At 38.1% G+C, this 20,193-nt stretch overlaps 1 protein-coding gene and 1 long non-coding RNA gene across 2 annotated transcripts; one reads left to right on the forward strand and one right to left on the reverse strand.

Moving 5' to 3' along the window:
- Window positions 1–689: 689 nt before the first annotated feature.
- On the forward strand, window positions 690–3,130 carry LOC119913170. Its single transcript, XR_005446399.1, has 2 exons — window positions 690–750; window positions 2,541–3,130. It is a non-coding gene; the product is annotated as an uncharacterized LOC119913170 (long non-coding RNA).
- A 4,524-nt stretch (window positions 3,131–7,654) lies between these two features.
- LOC119913188 (acetylcholine receptor subunit delta-like) lies at window positions 7,655–17,951 on the reverse strand. The gene is made up of 12 exons (XM_038732542.1): window positions 17,854–17,951; window positions 16,748–16,893; window positions 16,144–16,188; window positions 15,930–16,039; window positions 14,577–14,732; window positions 13,483–13,601; window positions 12,510–12,710; window positions 11,317–11,428; window positions 10,753–10,867; window positions 10,388–10,598; window positions 8,730–8,848; window positions 7,655–8,164 (listed from the first exon to the last, which is right to left on the reverse strand). Exons 4-12 carry the CDS (start codon window positions 15,983–15,985, stop codon window positions 7,982–7,984), a joined length of 1,272 nt encoding a protein of 423 aa, XP_038588470.1. The 5' UTR covers window positions 15,986–16,039; window positions 16,144–16,188; window positions 16,748–16,893; window positions 17,854–17,951; the 3' UTR covers window positions 7,655–7,981.
- Between the last annotated feature and the right edge of the window lie 2,242 nt (window positions 17,952–20,193).

The raw sequence follows: 20,193 nt of genomic DNA on the forward strand, positions 1-20,193 counted from the left end.
GATCAGCTGTGCTTCTCTGGCCTCAGCTCTAAAGTCCAACCCCTCCCATCTGAGAGGGCTGGAGCTGGGTGGAAACAAGCTGCAGGATTCAGGAGTGAAGCTGCTTTGTGGTTTTCTGGAGAGTCCACACTGTAGACTGGAGACTCTGAGGTCAGACACCATTTTTTACTTCTGTGCTGAGATTCATTTTATGTGAAATTTATGGTGACACTTAACTGCAGACATAAAGCTGATAATATACTGATCCACACTGAGTATCTTAATGCTAAAGTCTATTTTATTCTTCAGTGGTTTAGTCCGTTGACTGTGGCAGAGCAATGTTGAGCTCCACATTTAAAACCTTAATGTAACAAGAAAAATCTACACTGGATAATTCACTCTGAACCTGTTAACCTCCTGATTTATAGCTTATATTTCACATCATATTAATGTTCAAATAAAGTTTAAATAAAGTACATAAATACAATAACTAAATGTATTTCAGCTAAACTTCTACCATCTAAACCTTCTTCAACACTGAACGATTTCAAACCGTAACATTGTCTTCTAAAGTTACATCATTTATTCTTTATTCAGATTGGATGAATGCAGGTTGTCAGAGATCAGCTGTGCTTCTCTGGCCTCAGCTCTAAAGTCCAACCCCTCCCATCTGAGAGAGCTGGAGCTGAGTGAAAACAACCTGCAGGACTCAGGAGTGAAGCTGCTGTCTGATCTTGTGGAGAGTCCACATTGTAGACTGGAGACTCTGAGGTCAGTAGAGAGTTGGAGTCAGTCTATGCTGGTTTCAGCTTTTCTCAGTGAAGCTGTGAGAGGAGAATGATGACAGGCTTTAATATTCTGCTCATGCATTTGACGTAACATGTAGATATTTACAGACTAATCTCAACACAGTAGGCTACGATACACAAAACTGCGTGGCCATGGTATAAACTTATTTCAAACAAAAGAAAATGATGTGTACATGATGTGTAAATCACAGAAAGACACCACCAAAGTCTGCTAACATAAGTTGCTCTAGGTAACATTAGCTAATATTTGCTAACAAACGTCAACGTTTACATGCTGTTGTTGTAGATGGTAATGTCATCACAGGTTTCATCAAATAAACATACGTTTATCGTAGCGACACAACAACAACATCCAGAACTATATGTATGGCTAAAATCGTTAATTTAAGAGTTTAAACTTTTTTCAATTGATTGCAACAAAGGTGCTTACAAATTTACTATTCGATTTTAACTCTCCATATCCTCCTTCTGCTTCTGCTGCTACAATCTTCTTCTTCTCCTCCTCAAATAATGGCGGATTGCAAAAAACTTTTAGGTGCATCAGTGTGGTACACCTGTGGCAATGGTATTCAGGCTCCAGGCTGCAGTCATACCCATCTCTTGTCCTGGTGTCTGCATTGTTATGCAATTTCACCACTAAAACGCTAATTGGTGGTAGCGCCATAGTGTCCACTGTGTTGACCTCTGCTGGAAACCTAAACCTAACCTAACTTCTGGTTTAGCCCTCTGCTAACTTGAATGGGGGTAAATTGATAATTGTGCGGCTCTTGTACACTTTTCAAATGTGATCCATGAATAGATCACATTCTGATGTGAAAGAAGTGGCTTTACGGGGGTTGTGACACTCAAAAATATTAATCTGGCCACTAGTAAAATTTAAGCTATGATGTGATGATGTGAAGACGACTGTTCATGTTTACAGGAAATAAAGCTGGATTCCGGCAGACAGCATTACAAGATGTATAGAGACAGTGGTCCTCTTTCATCAAACTGTCGTACCATCAAATCTGATCTCAAAGTGTTTGTTCTCTCATTTCAACACTAAACTATTTATCAGTTTGTCACAGCTCTGAGATCAGTCTGACTGAAGCCTGTAAACCACTGGTTCTTATTTCAGAGAACCAACATTACATTTAGTAACCATGTGGTCTTTTTACAGACCAGAACCTGAAGTCCAGTAATCACAGATGATGTTTAGCTGTTCAGTCTTTTTATGAACATGTAGGACCTTTAACATCATATATATATATATATATCTGTTTGTGTGTCTTTAGTTTTGTCCAAATACTTTTAGAACAGACTCCATATTTACATATTTGTCCTGTAATGTTTCAAAAGTAGATGAAACATTCAAAAGTGACTGAGACGCTGGTTTTTAACAGCTTTGAGCTCAAACAGCAGTAAATCCATCATTACAGTTAGCAGTGAATATCTCTCTGTCTCTGCAGTCATGATGCGTTCAGGGACTCTCAGCACTTTATTTCCACTGTGTACTGAGTGAAATCTGCATAGTAAACAGACTTGATGCCCAAAGTCTCTGCAGGTCATAGAGTGCTCACTCCAATACATTAACATGAGAGCTGAAAGGAAGCTGGCTACGCTACACAGCCGCTCCACTTCTGGTCTGAACAGGACTGAAGTCCCTGCTGATTTTTTTACTTGATGTGCTGCATCACTGACTGACAGCTGATGAAGGGAGTCTCTGTAAACACTGATTTATGATTTCTGCTGTCTGTCTTCTTCTCTCAACAGGTGGAAGTGATATCTGTCAGAGAGACAGATGATGTCTGGATTCTGGAGGAAAGTTACCATCTAATATTTAATTTTGTATATTGTTAATTTAAAAAAAAGTGGTAATTGTTAGGCAAAACACATTGTTTGTTACACGCTTTCTATAATTCATTGCTTAATATACTTCACCTGTAGTACAAATCTGCATGGCTACTTTAAGACATAATTTAATATTGTAAGTATAATATATACTGTAGATTTGAATAGTGTGGTATCACAAAATGTATTTCTTAATACATATTTTGTCACGTGTGTGTACATAACTGAATCAAGAAGTAAACATGTATATGTCTTAAGTGATGTTTAAAACACAAGTAAGAAAGTCTGAACAACCTGAAGTCTCAGCATGTTTCAGCCTCTTTTCTCATCATACTCTGATTACTGTGTGAACTGTGTTACAACATTATTGATCATTATCTCTGTTACAGTTAATTACATTTTCATTAGACTCTGAGCCTAAGACAAAGCTGGAAAACCGTTCTCGACTCTGACTCCTTCACAGAGAAATATTTACTGTATTTCACGATTAAAGTCAACTGAATAAAACTTCATAGGAATCATGTTGTATTTTCAAAATGAAGGGGTATTAGTTTCCAATGAGTGCTCGCTCAGTCTGCAAGTGTAACACTGCCATTTACCAGAAGTGTAAATTTGCTTACTTTGGTTTTAAAATACTTGTGCTGTCGTCCTTAAAGGAATACGTTTTAGGCTGAGTTGCTAGCTAAATTAGCCAACTACTAAGCTGTGTGTGGGGCGGAACAAGTGTTTTTATAGATCTAGCATCATTGCCGAGGATGAGTGTTCAAGAACAGCCCAGTGACCATGCTGTTTACAGGGGCGGTTTGTTCATTAGAGCGATCGGGCGACACACCACCAAGCCGGTAAAGGCAGGGATTTTTCTCACACTTTCTACCACACTGTTAGTAGCTGTGGCTGTTTTGACAGACAGTCTGTCTTTGAAAATCGTTGTCCAGTCAGCGTCAAGTCGTGTTCCGTGGAATCCGCCCCTTTTGGGCCGATTTGTCTGGTTGAAAATCGCCCAGATCGCTCTCATTGACTTTCATGTTAAGGCAGTTTTTTTTGGAACTGCGGGCACTGAAATGCAATGTCTATGGGTTTCAGTTGGGCTCGCACTTACGTGTTTACGTCATGCGCCCTGTAGCAGAGCTACGCTTCTGCCACCTGAAAACGACTCGCAGTCCGCCAGCTTGTTGCTCTCACTAGTCAGCTGCTGTTTTAACAAAACGTATGTTCAGGCTGAAAATTCAACAGTGGTGTTGTGTCGGGAGATACAGCGACTTTACCAGCGGTGAGAAAGATATACTATAAATATGTTATTTGTTAAGCTATGGGGAGCGAGAAAGTCTGCTAGCCACTTGGCTAATTTATCCAATTTAAAATGTCATAGGCTAAGCTAATAATTGTGAACATAAAAAAAATCTTGACAGCCAAATTTTATGCATATATTAGATGTGATTGTTAATAAGCCATGTTTAATGTGTGGTGGTGGAGTCGATTTAAAGTTAACTTTGCTGCACTTAACCAGTAACAATTATTTTATGTGTTGTTTTTTCCTTTTGTTGCCAAAAACCACAGAAGAGGAGGTAGCATGATGGGGCTTCTTTGTCAGAGGAGGATAAAAAGAAGGAGAGCAACACAGAAAATAACCCAAAACAATAGAAACACCTTTTTATATTTTCCCTTACGTGCCTTCTTGTTTATGTGTAAATACAGAGTGAGAAAGGGAGAACAGCACATAGCTTGTTGTTACTATGTGATTATAGAGCAGGCCTATAGGAGAACAATGGATACTGTTATACAGCCCACACCCCTAATAATACTGGGTAACTACAGGATGACAAGTGGAGAACACTGAAGATTTTTTACAACTCTCTACTCACCTTATTAATCTTGTGTAATGTGTGTTGAAAATAAATACTAGGTTCATCTCTAGCCCATAAAACATTTAAGCCTGGCTATATTTGATTATTGTATTAGTTGAGACTGAGGGCTTGTTTTCTACTCCAGCCTGTCCCTTAGCTGCAGTGCAGGATGAACTGTAAATAGTTTTATTAATTGTACTTTATCAGCCCCAGTGCCACTGTGCTTTATTCTGGATTTCTTGTACCCTAAATAAATAATAAATAATAAATAAAAGGTTTGTCACAGCATTCATTGTAGACATTGATAATGAACTTCAGGATGTAGTTGTCCACAAATACTGTACAGCATGTGGCCTAAGGAACTATCCTTAGGCCCCTTCCACACTACTCCGTTTTAATTTACAAACGGAGAATTAAAACAAATACGATCTCAGTCCACACCAGCGTTTTAGCTGCGTTTTGGAGTTGATCTCCTTCTACATTACGACTGAAAACGCACAGCTTGTGACCGTTGATGTACACATGAAGCAGTTGGTCTCTTCCGTAGTTACAGAAGATTTGGCGAAAGAATAAAGTAAAGCAGACAAAGAATCAGATCAAATTTTTTTTGCATGGACCAATAACAAGCTGGGATGTTTCTGAATGTAACAGGGGAGTGAGGCAGCGGAAAACAAACTGGGAGTCATTGCAAAATAAACGGCGACATGCACAGTACAAGTGTTATTTGCACGGTACAGAATATTTTAATAAAAATACTAGGACAAAAACCGGTCAGTAGCGTTGTGTTTCTGCTTTGCATGACTATACGACCCAATCAGAGAGCCGAGCGTGAGCAGCTGTGTCATTCTTTCCAAAGTCCTCGTTTTGGCCCGTTTTCACTAAAATGCCCTCCAGAGTTTTGAAATGCAAAACGGGGTCGGCAGCGTTTCCAACTTCTCTGTTTTATGTCTTTGTTTTTGCCGTTTTAGTCTGGACGGGAGGTGCAAACGTAGCAAAAGGTCTCCGTTTGAATTTGAAAATGCAGCAGTGTGGATGGGGCCTAAGTGGGAAATAGAGAAGTAGTCGTTATGTCTCTTTTAAGTAAATATGTTGTAATCTTCACGAGAAATAATAATGTAATGAAAATAAAGTCTAATACAGTGAATTTTTACAAGGAAGTCGTAATATTTCAAGATTGTCCATGTGTCTTTTGTTTTGTCCAAATGTTTTTAGAACAGACTCCATATTTACATATTTGTCCTGTAATATTTCAGAAGTAAATCAAATATTCAAATGTGACTGAGATGCTGGTTTTTAACAGCTTTGAGCCCTAACAGCAGTAAATCCATCCTTACAGTGAGCAGTGAATATCTCTCTGTCTCTGCAGTCATGATGCGTTCAGGGACTCTCAGTACTTTATTTCCACTGTGTACTTGAGTGAACTCTGCAGAGTAAACAGACTTGATGCCCAATGTCTCTGCAGGTCTCAGTGTGTTCACTCCAATACGTTAACATGAGAGCTGAAAGGAAGCTGGCTACGCTACACAGCCGCTCCACTTCTGATCTGAACAGGACTGAAGTCCCTGCTGGTCTTTATACTGGATGTGCTGCATCACTGACTGACAGCTGATGAAGCTGATTTTTGACTTCTGCTCTCTGTCTCCTTCTCTCATCAGATGGAAGTGATCTCTGTCAGAGAGTGAGTGATGAGAAAGGTGGTGGTGTTGAGAGGGGTTCAGTTGTGTCCTGATGATCCAGAGAGGTTGAAGCAGCAGCATCAGCTTGTGTGTGGAGCGGCTCTGACTGGGCCATGTTACTGGGAGGTAGAGTGGAGAGGAGAGCTTCATCCAGCAGTGACTGACAGAGGAATCACAACAGTGCTGCAGTCTGAACTGCTCTGAGATCAGCTCCACTGTCAGACACAATGTCAAGTCCACCATCATCCCCGTGTGTTCCTCTGGATGTGACAGAGTATCATCAGTGTATCTGGACTGCTCTGCTGCTGCTCTGTCCTTCTACATAGTCTCTGCAGACACACACACCTTTTTATTGATATAGTCTTTCTATGACATCCTTATGACATTTATTTCTTATTTTAGGAAAAATCAAGTTTCGCTTATTCAAAAAAGTATTGCCGGTTAAGTATAAAGGCCAGTGATAAATATTTTGTCCGGTGCAGTGGTCAGTTTTAGGAGGGAATATGGTTGGTTATTACTCACACATTATTCCAGGAACCATTAGTTTAGGTTTCCTTTGGGTTAGACGACACTTCTTTCAAGAACTTTATTCCACAGAAAGTGGGACAGGTAAAGTAGACTATTTAATGACTTTTAAGGCTTAACATTTATTAAATTTAAGACTTTAACAGAATTAAATTTAACAATTTAACAACTGCAGCAACAAGACAGAATGTTTCAGCTACACATTTTGATGTTTCACAAAGTTTTATAAGTTCAGACATTCTCATGAAGGACAGCAGTGAAAAAGTTTATTCTATTTAAAAATTCCTGAGGAGCTTATTTTCGTTGTTAGCTACCACGCTAGCCAGCTAATGCTAACATCAAAGGCTTTCAGCGGCCACTAGCGGTGCTGTTTTAGGATTGCAACCAGGTGTGTGCTCGTATGCTTGCTCTGCTCGTACTCATAAACGACATGGGCTTTTCACACAGGCATGCTCTAAGTGAATGTTCAAGTCACCGAGGATGAGTAACGGACAGCCACACTCTGGGACAGAAAACAGCAGTGTGTCTAGCTCGTCCACAAGGTTACCGATTTGTCCTGGGGACGGTATGACAATCACAGAGACTTTTACCGGAGCGGACACAATGACAGCATGATATTCGAAGGAGGCATATTTATTTGGGCACCTCCCACTGTCTGGGAGGCGGGAGAAAGAGCAGTTGGTGGAAAGCGCAAAGGAAATGCAATTGAATAAAAGCTGCAACTAATGATTATTTTCATAATCGTATAGTCTGCCAATTATGTTTTTGTCTGCTCATCTCCACTTCTCCGACGACCAAGACCGATGTGACATCATCAAAGTTCTTGTTTAGTTGACCGTTTAGAATCTCCCACCTTAGGAATTTTGAAAACTGTGTAAGTAGTATTTTAAAACTGATTATAATGTGTGAGGGACTGGATTATTTATCCCAAAGCTAAACTTGAATGATGTATTCTTATATATGAGAGTCAGAACGAGAACAAAAACTGAAATGAGATGAGTGTAAATGTTTATTCAAACCACGCTAATCAAATCAAAATTGTAACATACTGATGTAGTTATTCATTTCACATTTAAGAAAACACACCCACACAGCTGTGTACCTGGAAAAGTTGTCACACAAATATAATGAAGAAGCGACAAGCAGAATGTTGAGAATGTGCAGCGCAAATGCGCTACTGTGCTCTGCAATCAAATACGATTTTAAATAGGCCTAGTAAAAAAAAAAAAATCCATCTGTGGCGGTCAGCATTGATATTGACACCACAAATAACTGAACGTATGGGAAACACTGGAGAGTATTGTGACTGTGTTGTGTGTCACAGCAGGCGTGGGTTTTCCTCTCTGTAGTCGTATGGGTCTCCTTTAAAGGGCAGATGTGGAGGGTGGTTACAGATTCCCATCAGGAAGATGATGATGGTGCCGATGGTCATCACTGGGGTAACCAGGAAGAGGCAGAGACGGTCCACCGTACGAGCGATACCACTCCAGTTATCTTTCTCCTGTGAAGAGAGCGGCAGGGTTAAAGCTTCTCTTGTAATTTACATGCTTGATTTACATATATGGCCAAATGTTTTGCGTCTCCACTCTTCTGGTTTCAGTCTGCCAAAGTTGTCATCAACACCTACTAGGGCTGGACGATATGGCCAAAAATGTTATCACGATAAAAAAAAGGTTTCAAATCTCTCGATATCAACAATTATCACGATAGGTATCAAATCCTTTTTTTGAAGTTTAAATGCAGATTTTTGCTCCTGAGTGAAAGTTGAAGAAACCTGGTTATTTGTGGTTTAAACTCTTCTTTATGGTCAGAACAAACACTTCATGCAAAACAGTGGATCACTTCACAGATCTGAGGTAGAACATTCAAAACAAATATACATGCGTAAATTATTATTTAAAAAATGAAGTCCTAATTCGTGTATGATTCAAGTTAATAAACATTTATTGAACATTTGTTATATTGTTATTGGAAAAAAATAAATTGCGATAAGTATTGTTTCATTATCCAGCCATAACACCTATTGTTCTAAGCAACACATGATCCTGGTTTTCTCTCCATCTCACCTCGTTGTAGTCGTTCTTGTTGCGCATGTGTTTGATGATGTAGTTTGCTCCGTCCACAGCCGGCTTAATCTCTGCATACAGCTGGTCCGTCACACCTCCATCTTCCTGTGGCTTCACAACTACACAACAACACAAAGTAGTTTAATGAAGCTGTGATAATGTCTCAGTTGTAGCGAATGATGGGATGAGCTCAATGTGGCCTTACAGTTATGTCCCACAGGAGACCAGGGCAAGTATTTATCAAGCTTTTCAAAGTGCAAATTTAGTCTTAAATCCTGAGAATTCATGAAATTAACTCCTACTTTTAAACTTAAGAATAAAAGCAAGTTCTCAAATTTCTTAATGCTAAGAATCACTCTCACTCTCCCAGTTATTTAAGACAGCTTGAGAGGTCTCTCAAGTGGTTAGGAGTTGCCAGTAGGGCTTGTGATGGCGCTGTGGAGACAGAGACACGCACGAAGGAATATTGTTTATGAATTATTTGAGGACACGCAGTTAATAAGACGGGGTCGGACAGCTCAGGCATAATCCTTGTCAGCGAGTTGGTGAGGGACGTCATCTCAATACTGACTTTACGCAGTAATGCCTTTTCAGTTAAATTGAACATGGTGATGACACTTTGTTTCTTTGCGTCAGGACAAATGCAGCAATGCTGATAATTTTGGCTCGTCACCACCATCAAAAAGCCGAATAGTCATGGAAACAATTATGGCACTTATGCAGCTTCACACATTGTCACGCGTTTCATCGACTTCCCAACAACACCCCCCGTAATCCGACAGAAGCAAACACAGTTCATGCAAATAGCTGGCTTCCCAGGAGTAGTAGGTGCAATTGATGGTGCTCATATAAAGATTCACTTTTTTATCTTTCTTAATAATAATCTTTATGTATAAACCACTTTCCAAAAACAAGTTACAAAGTGCTTTAACAAGTGCAAAGACAATAAAATAAATACACAATAATAAGCAAGAAAACACTTAAGAAACTAAGAGACAAATTTAAAGTAAATATAAAATATATAAAATAGAATAAAATAATAAAATAAAATGGGGAAAGGCTCTCAGGATAATAATGAGAACAAACGTCAGCAAACAAAAATAAAATAAAATGGGAGAAGAAGATGTATGAAATCCTGAGGAGGCTAATGCATTCAGCATACTAACTGCATTTGGCAAGAAGGACTTGCTGTACACATCTTTGGCTTTACAGAGCTTTACAGTAAGTTTCAGGTCATTGTTTATCTGTCTGTTAACTTTACTGTTCTGGTTCACTCTCAGCCCACTAAGAAGCGTTGTTTTCAGTGTAATAGCTGTAAAAACACGACCTGCTTGGCAGCAAACAGCAGACAGACACAGTCAGAGACTAACTGGTGAACATAGTGGAACATTTAGCAGCTAAAGAGACAGATATTTCCCTCAGGAACTGGTGGAGACCAAACACAGAGCCAAAAGAGAGACTAATAGGACACACATACATCATTCAAACACGATTCTAAATGAATGATTGTGTTGCTCAGTAACTGCTGGATGTGAAAATAAGCAACTGTTTGCCAACAAGTTCAACAAATCAACTTTAAAGGTGATGTTTCAGAGTTCCCAACGTCTTTCCGCTCTCCTTTTTACTGCAGGTATATTTATTGATTTTATTTGACGTACCTGATGCGTGTGTGGTTCGCGTCATCAGTCCGTGTCTCTCCGACTGTTTCTCGAACATCAGCTCGCTGCGGGACTTGACGCTGTAGTACTCCTCTGCCGAGGTGATGTAGCCCACTGAGCTGGATCGCCGTGGCAACGCTCCATCCCAGTATGGCTCCGCCTCTTCAGGGCGGGACATACGCAGGATGCGCGGCAACCGCTCAAGGAAGAACTACACAGAGAGAACAAATTACAGCAGCATGCTTAAAGTCATAACGTTCATTTTTAGCACGTTTTTAAAAATAGCTTGAACACCACATAGTACAGACTGTGTGTGCATAAGGATGTGTGTGTATTGTGTGTTATGATGAGTGTGTGTGTGTTACCCTCTTGGTCCAGTCAGACATGACGTGTGTGCTCGGTGTCCTGAAGTGCAGGTTGAGGACAACCACACAGTTCAACACCACCACCGTCACCAGCACCATGATGAACATCAAATATCTGAGACACACACACAGACGAATATATTTAGCACATTTTGTTGAGCAACTCAAGAGAGTTTCTTGTGTTTTTGTTCGTTTATTGCTGAAACTTGAAAATATGAACAAAAAAAAATAAAACTCCACATCAAGGTAAAAGCAGCAAATCCCCCAAAATCCCTATTTTTATGTTAATTTTGTTACATATTTCAGTTTGTTTGTCACTCCTGTTCTGGAACAAGACATTTGATCCACACTGATCAAACCTTTATTGTATTTCATCAGAGCTAAGTGCTTAATAAATATTTGTAAACACAAAAAGATATTTCATCTGCAGGTAACTCACAGGTTGCTACAACTCCAGGAATAATAAATGGTTTTCCACCAAAACACCAGATGTTTGTTATTTATTTGTGTACCAGACCTCCCTGATGTTCCCAGATGTGGTCGGAAAGAGTGTGTGTTTCTTACTTGACAATAAGTGGAACAGACATGGACGTCTCTGGCAGCCTTTGAGATATCAGCAGTAGGAAGACAGACTGAGCCAGCAGCACTGAGATGGACAAGGTCATCTTCTCACCACCTACACACACACACACACACATACATACATACACACACCAATAAAACTAGTTTCAGAGACCAGTTTGTGCAGGTGAGCTCTGTGTGCGTTGTTGTGCTTGTTATAAAACAAATGTTTTTACTGTGTTTTCAACATTTCTTCAGTCGAGAAGTCCAGTTCACAAAAGCTGCACTCAGGTCAAATCAGTAAAACTGGAAAAAAAGCATGATGGCCCTTTGGTAAAACTAGTAAGCATCATGGATTATATTCCAGTCTGATCCAAAATGTCAAAACAGAAGATCTTTTAAGATTTAAATTCATGTCACTGATACATCTGATAAAAAATATACATTAACGAGACAAAAATAAATGTTATGATAATAATAACGGACGTTATGTGAACAGTGGCAGATACAATTTACAGTAAATGTGTAAAAATATCTGTGATGAAAGTACATTTACTCAAGCACTGTACATTTCATGCTACTTTATACACCAATACATTTTGGAGGCCAATATTGTAGTTGCTTTGCTGATTCTGATATAATTTATCAAGATTAAAGTCAAGTGCACATTAATGAGTCAATTATTATCCAATTATATAATACATATGGTTCAGAAATGGGCCATTCTGCATAATGAGTACTTTTACTTTTGGTACTTTAAGTATATTTTGATAGTTAGGTAGGAAGGTTTACAGTCACAATATAACATGTTATAGAGTGAAATTGAGTTGATTTCTAACATTTCTGTACTATTACTTTGTTATAACACAGTTTTTACACTGTTACAAGTACTGTGGTATCAAAAGATCTGAGTGCTTCTTCCACCACTGGATAATGTGAATGCAAAGTTAATCAAATTTAACATGACATATAAACTTGAGAAGTGTTAAACATGCAATTCCTTCAGAATACGCTGAATTATTCACTGCTGCTAACGTAATAAAGAAGTACTTAAAAGATAATTTCACTGAAGAAAATGTTCATTCAAACTAGATATCCTGCGTGGCCTTATACCTCTAGAGTTAAATGAGAAAATATTTAGTTGATCCTTTAATTTCTACATTAGCATTTTAAGGAGAATGTGAATGTGTACTGACTGTCAGCAGGCAGGTAGTAGACCAGCGAGGCCAGGAAGGAGATGAGAACGCAGGGAATGATGATGTTGACGATGTAGAAGAGAGGTTTGCGTTTGATGATCAGGTAGAAGGTGATGTCCTGATGCTTGTTGCTCTCCATGGGAATGTGCTTGTAGGTGTTTCTCTTGGCCGGACGGTGGATGATCTCCCACTCGCCGTTCTCTGTCGAATCCAGTGAAAAACAACGCAGAGGACAAAGAACAGAGAGAGAATAATAGATTATTAAGCTGCAGCCAGGACTAGTTAGTTTTGGAAATTGGGAGATGACAACATAAGGAGGAGTTTCTGTTCTATAACTTCAGGTTATACCTTGTCGGTTTCTAAAAGTTGATAACTGTTCTGCAAAAAGTTAAGTTGAATTAATACAAAATTAAGGGAATTGCCTCGGAAAGAAAACAATAAATGACATGAATCTAATGTAGAGTTGACCTTACATACAAATCTTTTTAAAGTGTTTTCATCATGAAGGGAAATACATTTACAGATAATGTATAATTTGAGTTTTGATTGTGTTGATTGATTGCATTGGGGGATTATGTCCTCATGACTCTTAATAAGAACTATTCTTTATTTTAGACTAGACATTTGGTGAATTTAAATGCGTCACATTTACCTTGTTCACAAAAACACAGCAAATACCAGTAATACCATAAGATGTGTTATTACATTAAATGTGAGTTGCAAGTTGTGATGTGTGAAAACATAGAAGATACATTTGAATGTTTTCTTATTAATTACTTTTGTTTACTGCCCCTTTCTTGATGTGACATTAAAATGCAGAAAGGTTAATATAATACACTGTATGTTGATAAAATAAGTTATCAGTGATTTTTCACCATTCACTGCATTGTTGAAGACACCCAACAGTTCGCGTGTTAGATAACCCATAACTCTGTGTGTCTGTGTGTGAGAGATATATTGGGAGGACACGTACCAGTAAAGCCTTCAGGGTCAATGATGATCCATTCAACCTCCCATTTCTTGTTTTCGTCTGTCAAGTGGTTTTCTGTCTTCAGCAGCATACTGATCTCTTTTGCATTGTAGGTCAGAGAGCTGCAAAGCAACGTGGGAAATGGAGTTTAAATTTGATGATCATTATCCAGAGGAAAAGTTCAGGTTAAGTTCATGATCCATTAGCTGATAAATCCCATTCATGTTCGTATAATCAAAATGACACAATTACATGAAAAGTGCAGGCCCAATTTGGACATTTTCTCTTAGGGGTGTACTCACTTTTGTTGCCAGTAGTTTACAAATTGGGATATGTGATGCACAATCGTCTGCAGTTGTTCTAAGCTCTTGTGATTATTTGTGATTTCTTGGGTTAAAAGTATTTGTTCACACTTCCTTGCTATTATCTTGTCGTAAGCTCTTGATTTGTGGTTTGGAGGCTCAGCTTTCTGATGTTTTTTGTCATATCAAATGGACAACAAAGGATGATGGCTCTTTGGAAAAACTAGGAAGCATCACAGATTATATTTCAGTCTGACCCTCCAAAATGCCAAAACAAAAGTTAGCTCTCACAGTAAACGTGTAAAAATATCAGTGATTAAAGTACATTTACTCAAGTACTTTACATTTCATGCTACTTTATGCACCAATACATTTTAGAGGGCAATATTGTACTTTTTACTTATAGATTATTAATTAACAATTAAATATAATTGATCAAGATTGAAGTCACATAATTTTTTTTTAGATGTCCTATCAACTGACATCTAAATCCTGATATTTCTCTCAGTAAGTAGGCCTATCTTCGCACTTCCGATCTATAATCAGTTACGTAGCTTAAACATATAACATATATAGTATGAAAATCACATGACCATTTAACATATTTCTTTGACAACTATAATTAAAATACGGTCATAATCAGAGAAACCAAATTCATGTTAAAACTAGTATTCAGATATGTTGAGTAGTTAAAGTATAATTCGACACATAGGTACATTGAACATGTAAACATAGTGTCCTATTTCACCATATTCACCAGACCTTACATGATACTGTCTGGTTTGAGCTCCTTACGTGAATTTGAGTGTGCAGTTCTGCCAGTCGAAGGGGAAGTAGTTGACGTTTATGGAGCAAGATGAGCGGAAGATGGCGGGAGGTAACCAGTAGCACAGACCAGTACTATCCACCAGTACGTTACTGTAGTAGGCCACCTGGAACTGGGCGTCGTTACTGGCGGATAGAGAAGGCAGGTAGGATCACAGCACACACTGGAGTTACAGGAGAGGTGAAACTAAACATTGTGCTTGTGTGATAATAACAATCTTAACTCAAGGTCCATTTAGTAGCTGTTGTGGAGATTTCGATCATATAACTTCAGATCAAATGATCAAATATATGATAAAATTATCCAGAACAGCAGATAAATGAACCTGGAGGTGAGATTGTTTGTCTGATGCATGTTTTTCTGCAAGCTCAGTGAAAATTATACCATAGGTTTGTCTCTTGCTTTCCCACCAGCACCACCAAGCAAAAGGTTTCAAAACAGCACCTGCTCTCACGTCATGATCCCACAAAACTTTACCAAACCTACATGATGACATGGAGTCCACCTCTATGTGAGTTGATTTGAAATGTGTCACTCAACTTTAAGTGTTTTAAAAAATGGTGGGTGTGGGCTGTCTTTTAAATAAATGTAGCCTTTTAGCCCATCTTGAAGACAGGACTAGACTTAGTACTGCAGTACATCTGTAATGTAGGCTGCTCTCTGACCATGCAGACACAAGGGCATTGAATTGTAATGTAAGTATGATGGGGAATCTTGACATGGTGGTCTAGAGTTGCACCTACATTTTGTAGGGAGGATTTAACAGAGAACCGAGACCATCTTTTACCTTAGGGGCAAGACTGGGTGGGGCAGAACTTGTTTTGGCTGCACTGAAATTATCACTGCCATTAATTTTTGTGATTTTAGGAAGTTCTTTAAAACTAAAAATAATTTTGTTACATTGTGAGGCTTAAATTAGATGTATAGTTCAATATCATCTGTGTCTTATTCCCTGTCTAAGGGGAAACGTATACAAGGCAAACAGAAGAGGACCCAGGACAGAGCCTTAGGGAACGCCAAAGAGTTTCAGATGAATTTAGTTTTATATTTAAATTTAATCACTAATGTCCTTAATCCTTTTGTATTTCTAAAGTTTCCTTTGCTCTGAAACATTACAGACCAGTTTCACAAGCATGCACTTTCACTCAAAAGGATTATTCTTGTTTGTGGAACATGAAAAGAGTCCAACAAATCCTTCTCAGTGCAATTTTGGGTTGCCAACTCTTTAAAATAATAAAAAGTAAGTGTATCATAGCTGATGCTACAGGTTGGAAGGTTTTTTTCTCCACACATTATTAACTAAGACGGAAACTGAATCTCACTTGTTTTCCAGCACAATCTCCGGCAGCCACACCATGCTGGTGGGCAGACGAAGCATTTCGATGCCGTCAAACTCTGTCGTATTCCAGGAGAGCCGGTAGTCGTTCCACGTCTATCACCACACACGAACACAGAGAGTCAGAGATAAAGCATTTAGAAAGAAAGGTTTGCCTTTAATGTAAAGTGAAAGGGTAACTTATACTGTCATTTACTTACATGATCTATCCAAACATTCGTCAGCAGTGTCTCGTCTACTTCTTTCTACAAATGAAGGAGACCAAATCATACAGATTAAAAGAGGACCAACTATTTGTCCTGCCCTTCTCTGATTTCTTCACCTTCCCCCTAGTATTAAAACAATGATTTAACTGTTTCAGTTATTGTTTAACTATATTTTATTGTTTTATCTGTACTTTCTTTCTGTAACCTGGATTCATTTTTGAATCAGATTTTAACCATTTGAATAATCTCCAACTCTGAAACTGAAAAGAGTCTTTTTTGAAAATGTTTCCAAACATAAACCCACCTTATAAACTATTCAGGATGGAGGCAGGTGGAGGGCATTTATTTTTAATTACATATGCTTATGTTTGATCTTATGCACCTTTAAATCCTGGGTGAGACTATGTTACATGATAGTTAAAAGGATTATTTAGAGAAAAAAAGAAAAAGAAACATATGTGGTGACTCAAAGTAAAAACATTAAAAGCATTTTTTTTTGGTTTCTGCAGGACAAAGTATCAGAGGTAGGCTGCATGTTGAGCTTCCCTTAGAAAGGATCCTTTTCCAAACAACACACACACACACACTCTGTCTGTACCAGAGAGATGAGGTTGGAGAGAGTGAGCGCGAGATAAACGTCGACGGCGTCCTGCTGCCTCTTAACTGGACGCAGCTCTTTGTTGTATCCTCGCTCTTTAATCAGGTAGTTGATCAGACGCTCCTCCTCGTTCCTGCCCCAGCACTCTGACACACATTTTAACACACGTGAGTTCACATTTAAGTCAACAAAACATACATATTTTTTCAATTAGACACAATAAACTACTGGAGTCATGAATCCACAAAACCCACCTAGAACCACAGCAAACGCTTGCAGGTTTAAGACCATAAATAATCCCCAGCTCAATACAGCAAAATGTGTGTGTTATCGCACACCATATCTCCTTTTGGTCAGCTATATACATCCTCCTCAGTACATAATGTCCACCTCCAATGTCAGTTCACAACTTGTGCAGGGCATGTAGCAAGAACACAAATCAATAAATGTCAATATTGGAAGAAGTACTGCAATACCAAAATTTAAAGTCTGTTAAAGGTAAAACGCCTGCATTCAAAATCTTTATGTAAATATATATATTTACATATAATATATAATAATGTAACAACAGATCCTATTTTGCTGCATTATGTTAGATTATTATTATTGGTAATATTGTAGCTGTCCGTAGGCGAGCTCATTTTATTCATTTGTATTGTTGGATGGTTTATAAGCTTATAAAATCTTCATTCGCAAAGTAACACATACTAAATACATGTAGTGGAGTAAAAAGTACAATAATTCATAGGAGTAGGAGTATAAAGTAAAAGTAAAAAAAATAAAGTACAAGTAACTATACATTTATCAGTGGTGGAAAGTAAGTAACGAGGTACATTAACTCAAGTACAATTCCTCCTCATATGATATACTGTATACAGTACATGCCAACAGCGAGTGAAAGAAATACAACTAAATCTTATTTTAAGTGTCCAAGAAAGCAGATATTAACTGATTTAATGTAAAAGAACATTCTTCATTCAGTCCAATTTTCACCTTGAAATCATGTGTTCATGTTTATGCGTAAATATACTGAATAAATAAAGCATTCATTGGCACTCACTCACACACACAGAGGATAAAAACAGTGTCTGAGTGTGTGTGAATACTTTCATGCCGGTCATATTTCAGGGTTTGATGGCAGCTGCTCTGTGGTTCAGAATACTCCACCAGCCATCTACACTGCGAGTAACACTTCTAGTTCACCACACAGCCGTGTTGGTTTGTTTTTATTCTCACTTGTATTGACTTTATGAAATCCAGTCAGGGTCCACTGATCCGATACGCCGGAGGTTGTTATCTTATTCTTCATTTAAAGGACTAAAGTAGCGATGCAATTATCCGATTGTTTTCACAATTAACTTATTAATGTTTTGGTCTTTAAAACATCATAAAACAGTTCAAGTGTAAAAAGTTGTAATAGTGAAAGTTCCTAAAGCGCAGGCGGACATCTGAAAACAGCTTGTTTTGTCCTACTGTAAACCATTTATATTACATTTGAGAAGCTGAAAGCAGATTTATTTTTTTAGGCATTTTTCCTTTAAAAAATTATTTTTTGTTTTATCGATTATCAAAATTGTAACAGATGAATTTTCTGTCATTGACTAATTAATTGTTTCAGGGGCAATGACCCCCATAGATTTTATATAGTTTGACTTAGATGAGCTGCAAACACAACTATTTAATGGAGAGTTTTTTGGTTTTTTTTTTTTTTACAGAAGATCTATGTTTCAGCATAAAACTGAATATTTACAACTGATACCAAATGCCTGCAGCTTTAATACTAAAATAGTCATTATGGGCTTTTAAAAATGCACGTCAGCTGAACCTTTTTTAACGTGAGAACTCAAAGTTTGGATACTTTTTACAACAATCTGTAGGTCAAATTTAAAACAACCAGTAACTCACCAGATGAGAGCAAAAGAGCAGGAACACGGCACCCAAAGCTGCACACTGAAGCTTCATGGCTGACTGGAGGTGAGAAGTCCTGCGTCCTTTTACCCACCGACCTTCTGCCAGAAGACTGAGACTGAGTGACAGGCAGCAGCTGCAGAAACACAGAGGAGAGAAAATAGAAAACACACAGAACAGGCCTGAACAGCCGGCTGCCTCCACTCTGTACGGGAACAGAGAGACAGGCGGGGGGTCAGAGACAGAAATAACATCACATCAAAGATTTGAACTTGTGATTTAGATTTACACTAAATCTGTTCAATCTCACAAAAAAACATATCTTACAGGGTTATTTTTTCCACAGAGAAGACATTAAACCACTGAGCCACAGCAAGTGTTTTTAGGTTTTACAAGTGAAAACACTTTTATATTAAATATAACCCTTGTTAATAGTCACTCTTTCCCTGATCTCTGAAATGCAACCATCCCCAAACTGAGCTATTAACTAGTCACCTGGACTAATTTTTAAACTCTGACATAATTTAACAGATTTTTTGTGGCCTTAATGTAGAAAGGGAGAACCTAAACACTAAAAACACGGTTGATAATAGAAAGAAGTAACTGCCAAAATACTTTGCAAACCATCCGTCTGTGTTTAAAACGTTGTTAATATTACAGACAGATTAACTAAGCAGTATGTAAACTAGGTGCTTTTCTGAGTGATGATCTGCCTCTTTAAATTACAAAATATCTATTCTGGTTGTTTACCTGTGCACTGCAGTTTTGTTTTGTTTGGTCTGCATTATATGATATGTGGTCTAGACTAAATAAATCTGAATCTGAGTAATGAGTGTTTTTCCCCAAGAAAGAAAATCCAGGATTAGTTTAGTTTTTAGCAACCAATTGACCATACAGTTATGAAAGTGGTTAAATAATACTAATTGTTTGTTTCAAAAAATTAAACAATATCAAACATTATATTCTCTAACCAAAAAAATAAGGTGTAGACTGACTGTGCCTAGATTTAATACTTAACAATTATGATAAAGACAAATAATCTATAAATATGTAAATATTGATCATTTTAAAAGTTTAACTGCTGAACGCAAGATGCGTCCTACATCACTGAAAAGTCAGTTCCCAGTGCCTGTGCGCTGGAGACTTCACGTCAGTTGCACGATTCGTTCCAAACAAATCACAAAATAATAGTTGGACGTCCTCGGATGTTAAACTACGAATGTGTAAACTCTGCACATCCACCATTCTGCACACTGAAGGCCAAACATCTAAGTGACAGACGGTGACGGTGATCCTGCAGAACTCAAGGAGCAGGGTTGCCTATATTGTGGTTTTTTAAGTTACGTTATTTTGATCACAGTTTTAAGAAGTGTATCCTCATGGTGGCAGCTGCCTCACCTAGAAATGTTCATCTTTCCTGTTTAACAAAGTACTTTCTTACTGTTGACAAACAGCAGCCTCATCGCTGAATCTGCACAACAAATTCAGTCTGATATATTCGAACTTTGTACATGACTTTACATAATAACCTTAAGACT

The sequence above is a fragment of the Micropterus salmoides genome, unplaced genomic scaffold, assembly GCF_014851395.1.
Source record: "Micropterus salmoides isolate LMB-PRFRI ecotype aquatic unplaced genomic scaffold, ASM1485139v1 Ms_hic_scaffold_1, whole genome shotgun sequence".
In the NCBI taxonomy this organism is placed as follows: domain Eukaryota; kingdom Metazoa; phylum Chordata; class Actinopteri; order Centrarchiformes; family Centrarchidae; genus Micropterus; species Micropterus salmoides.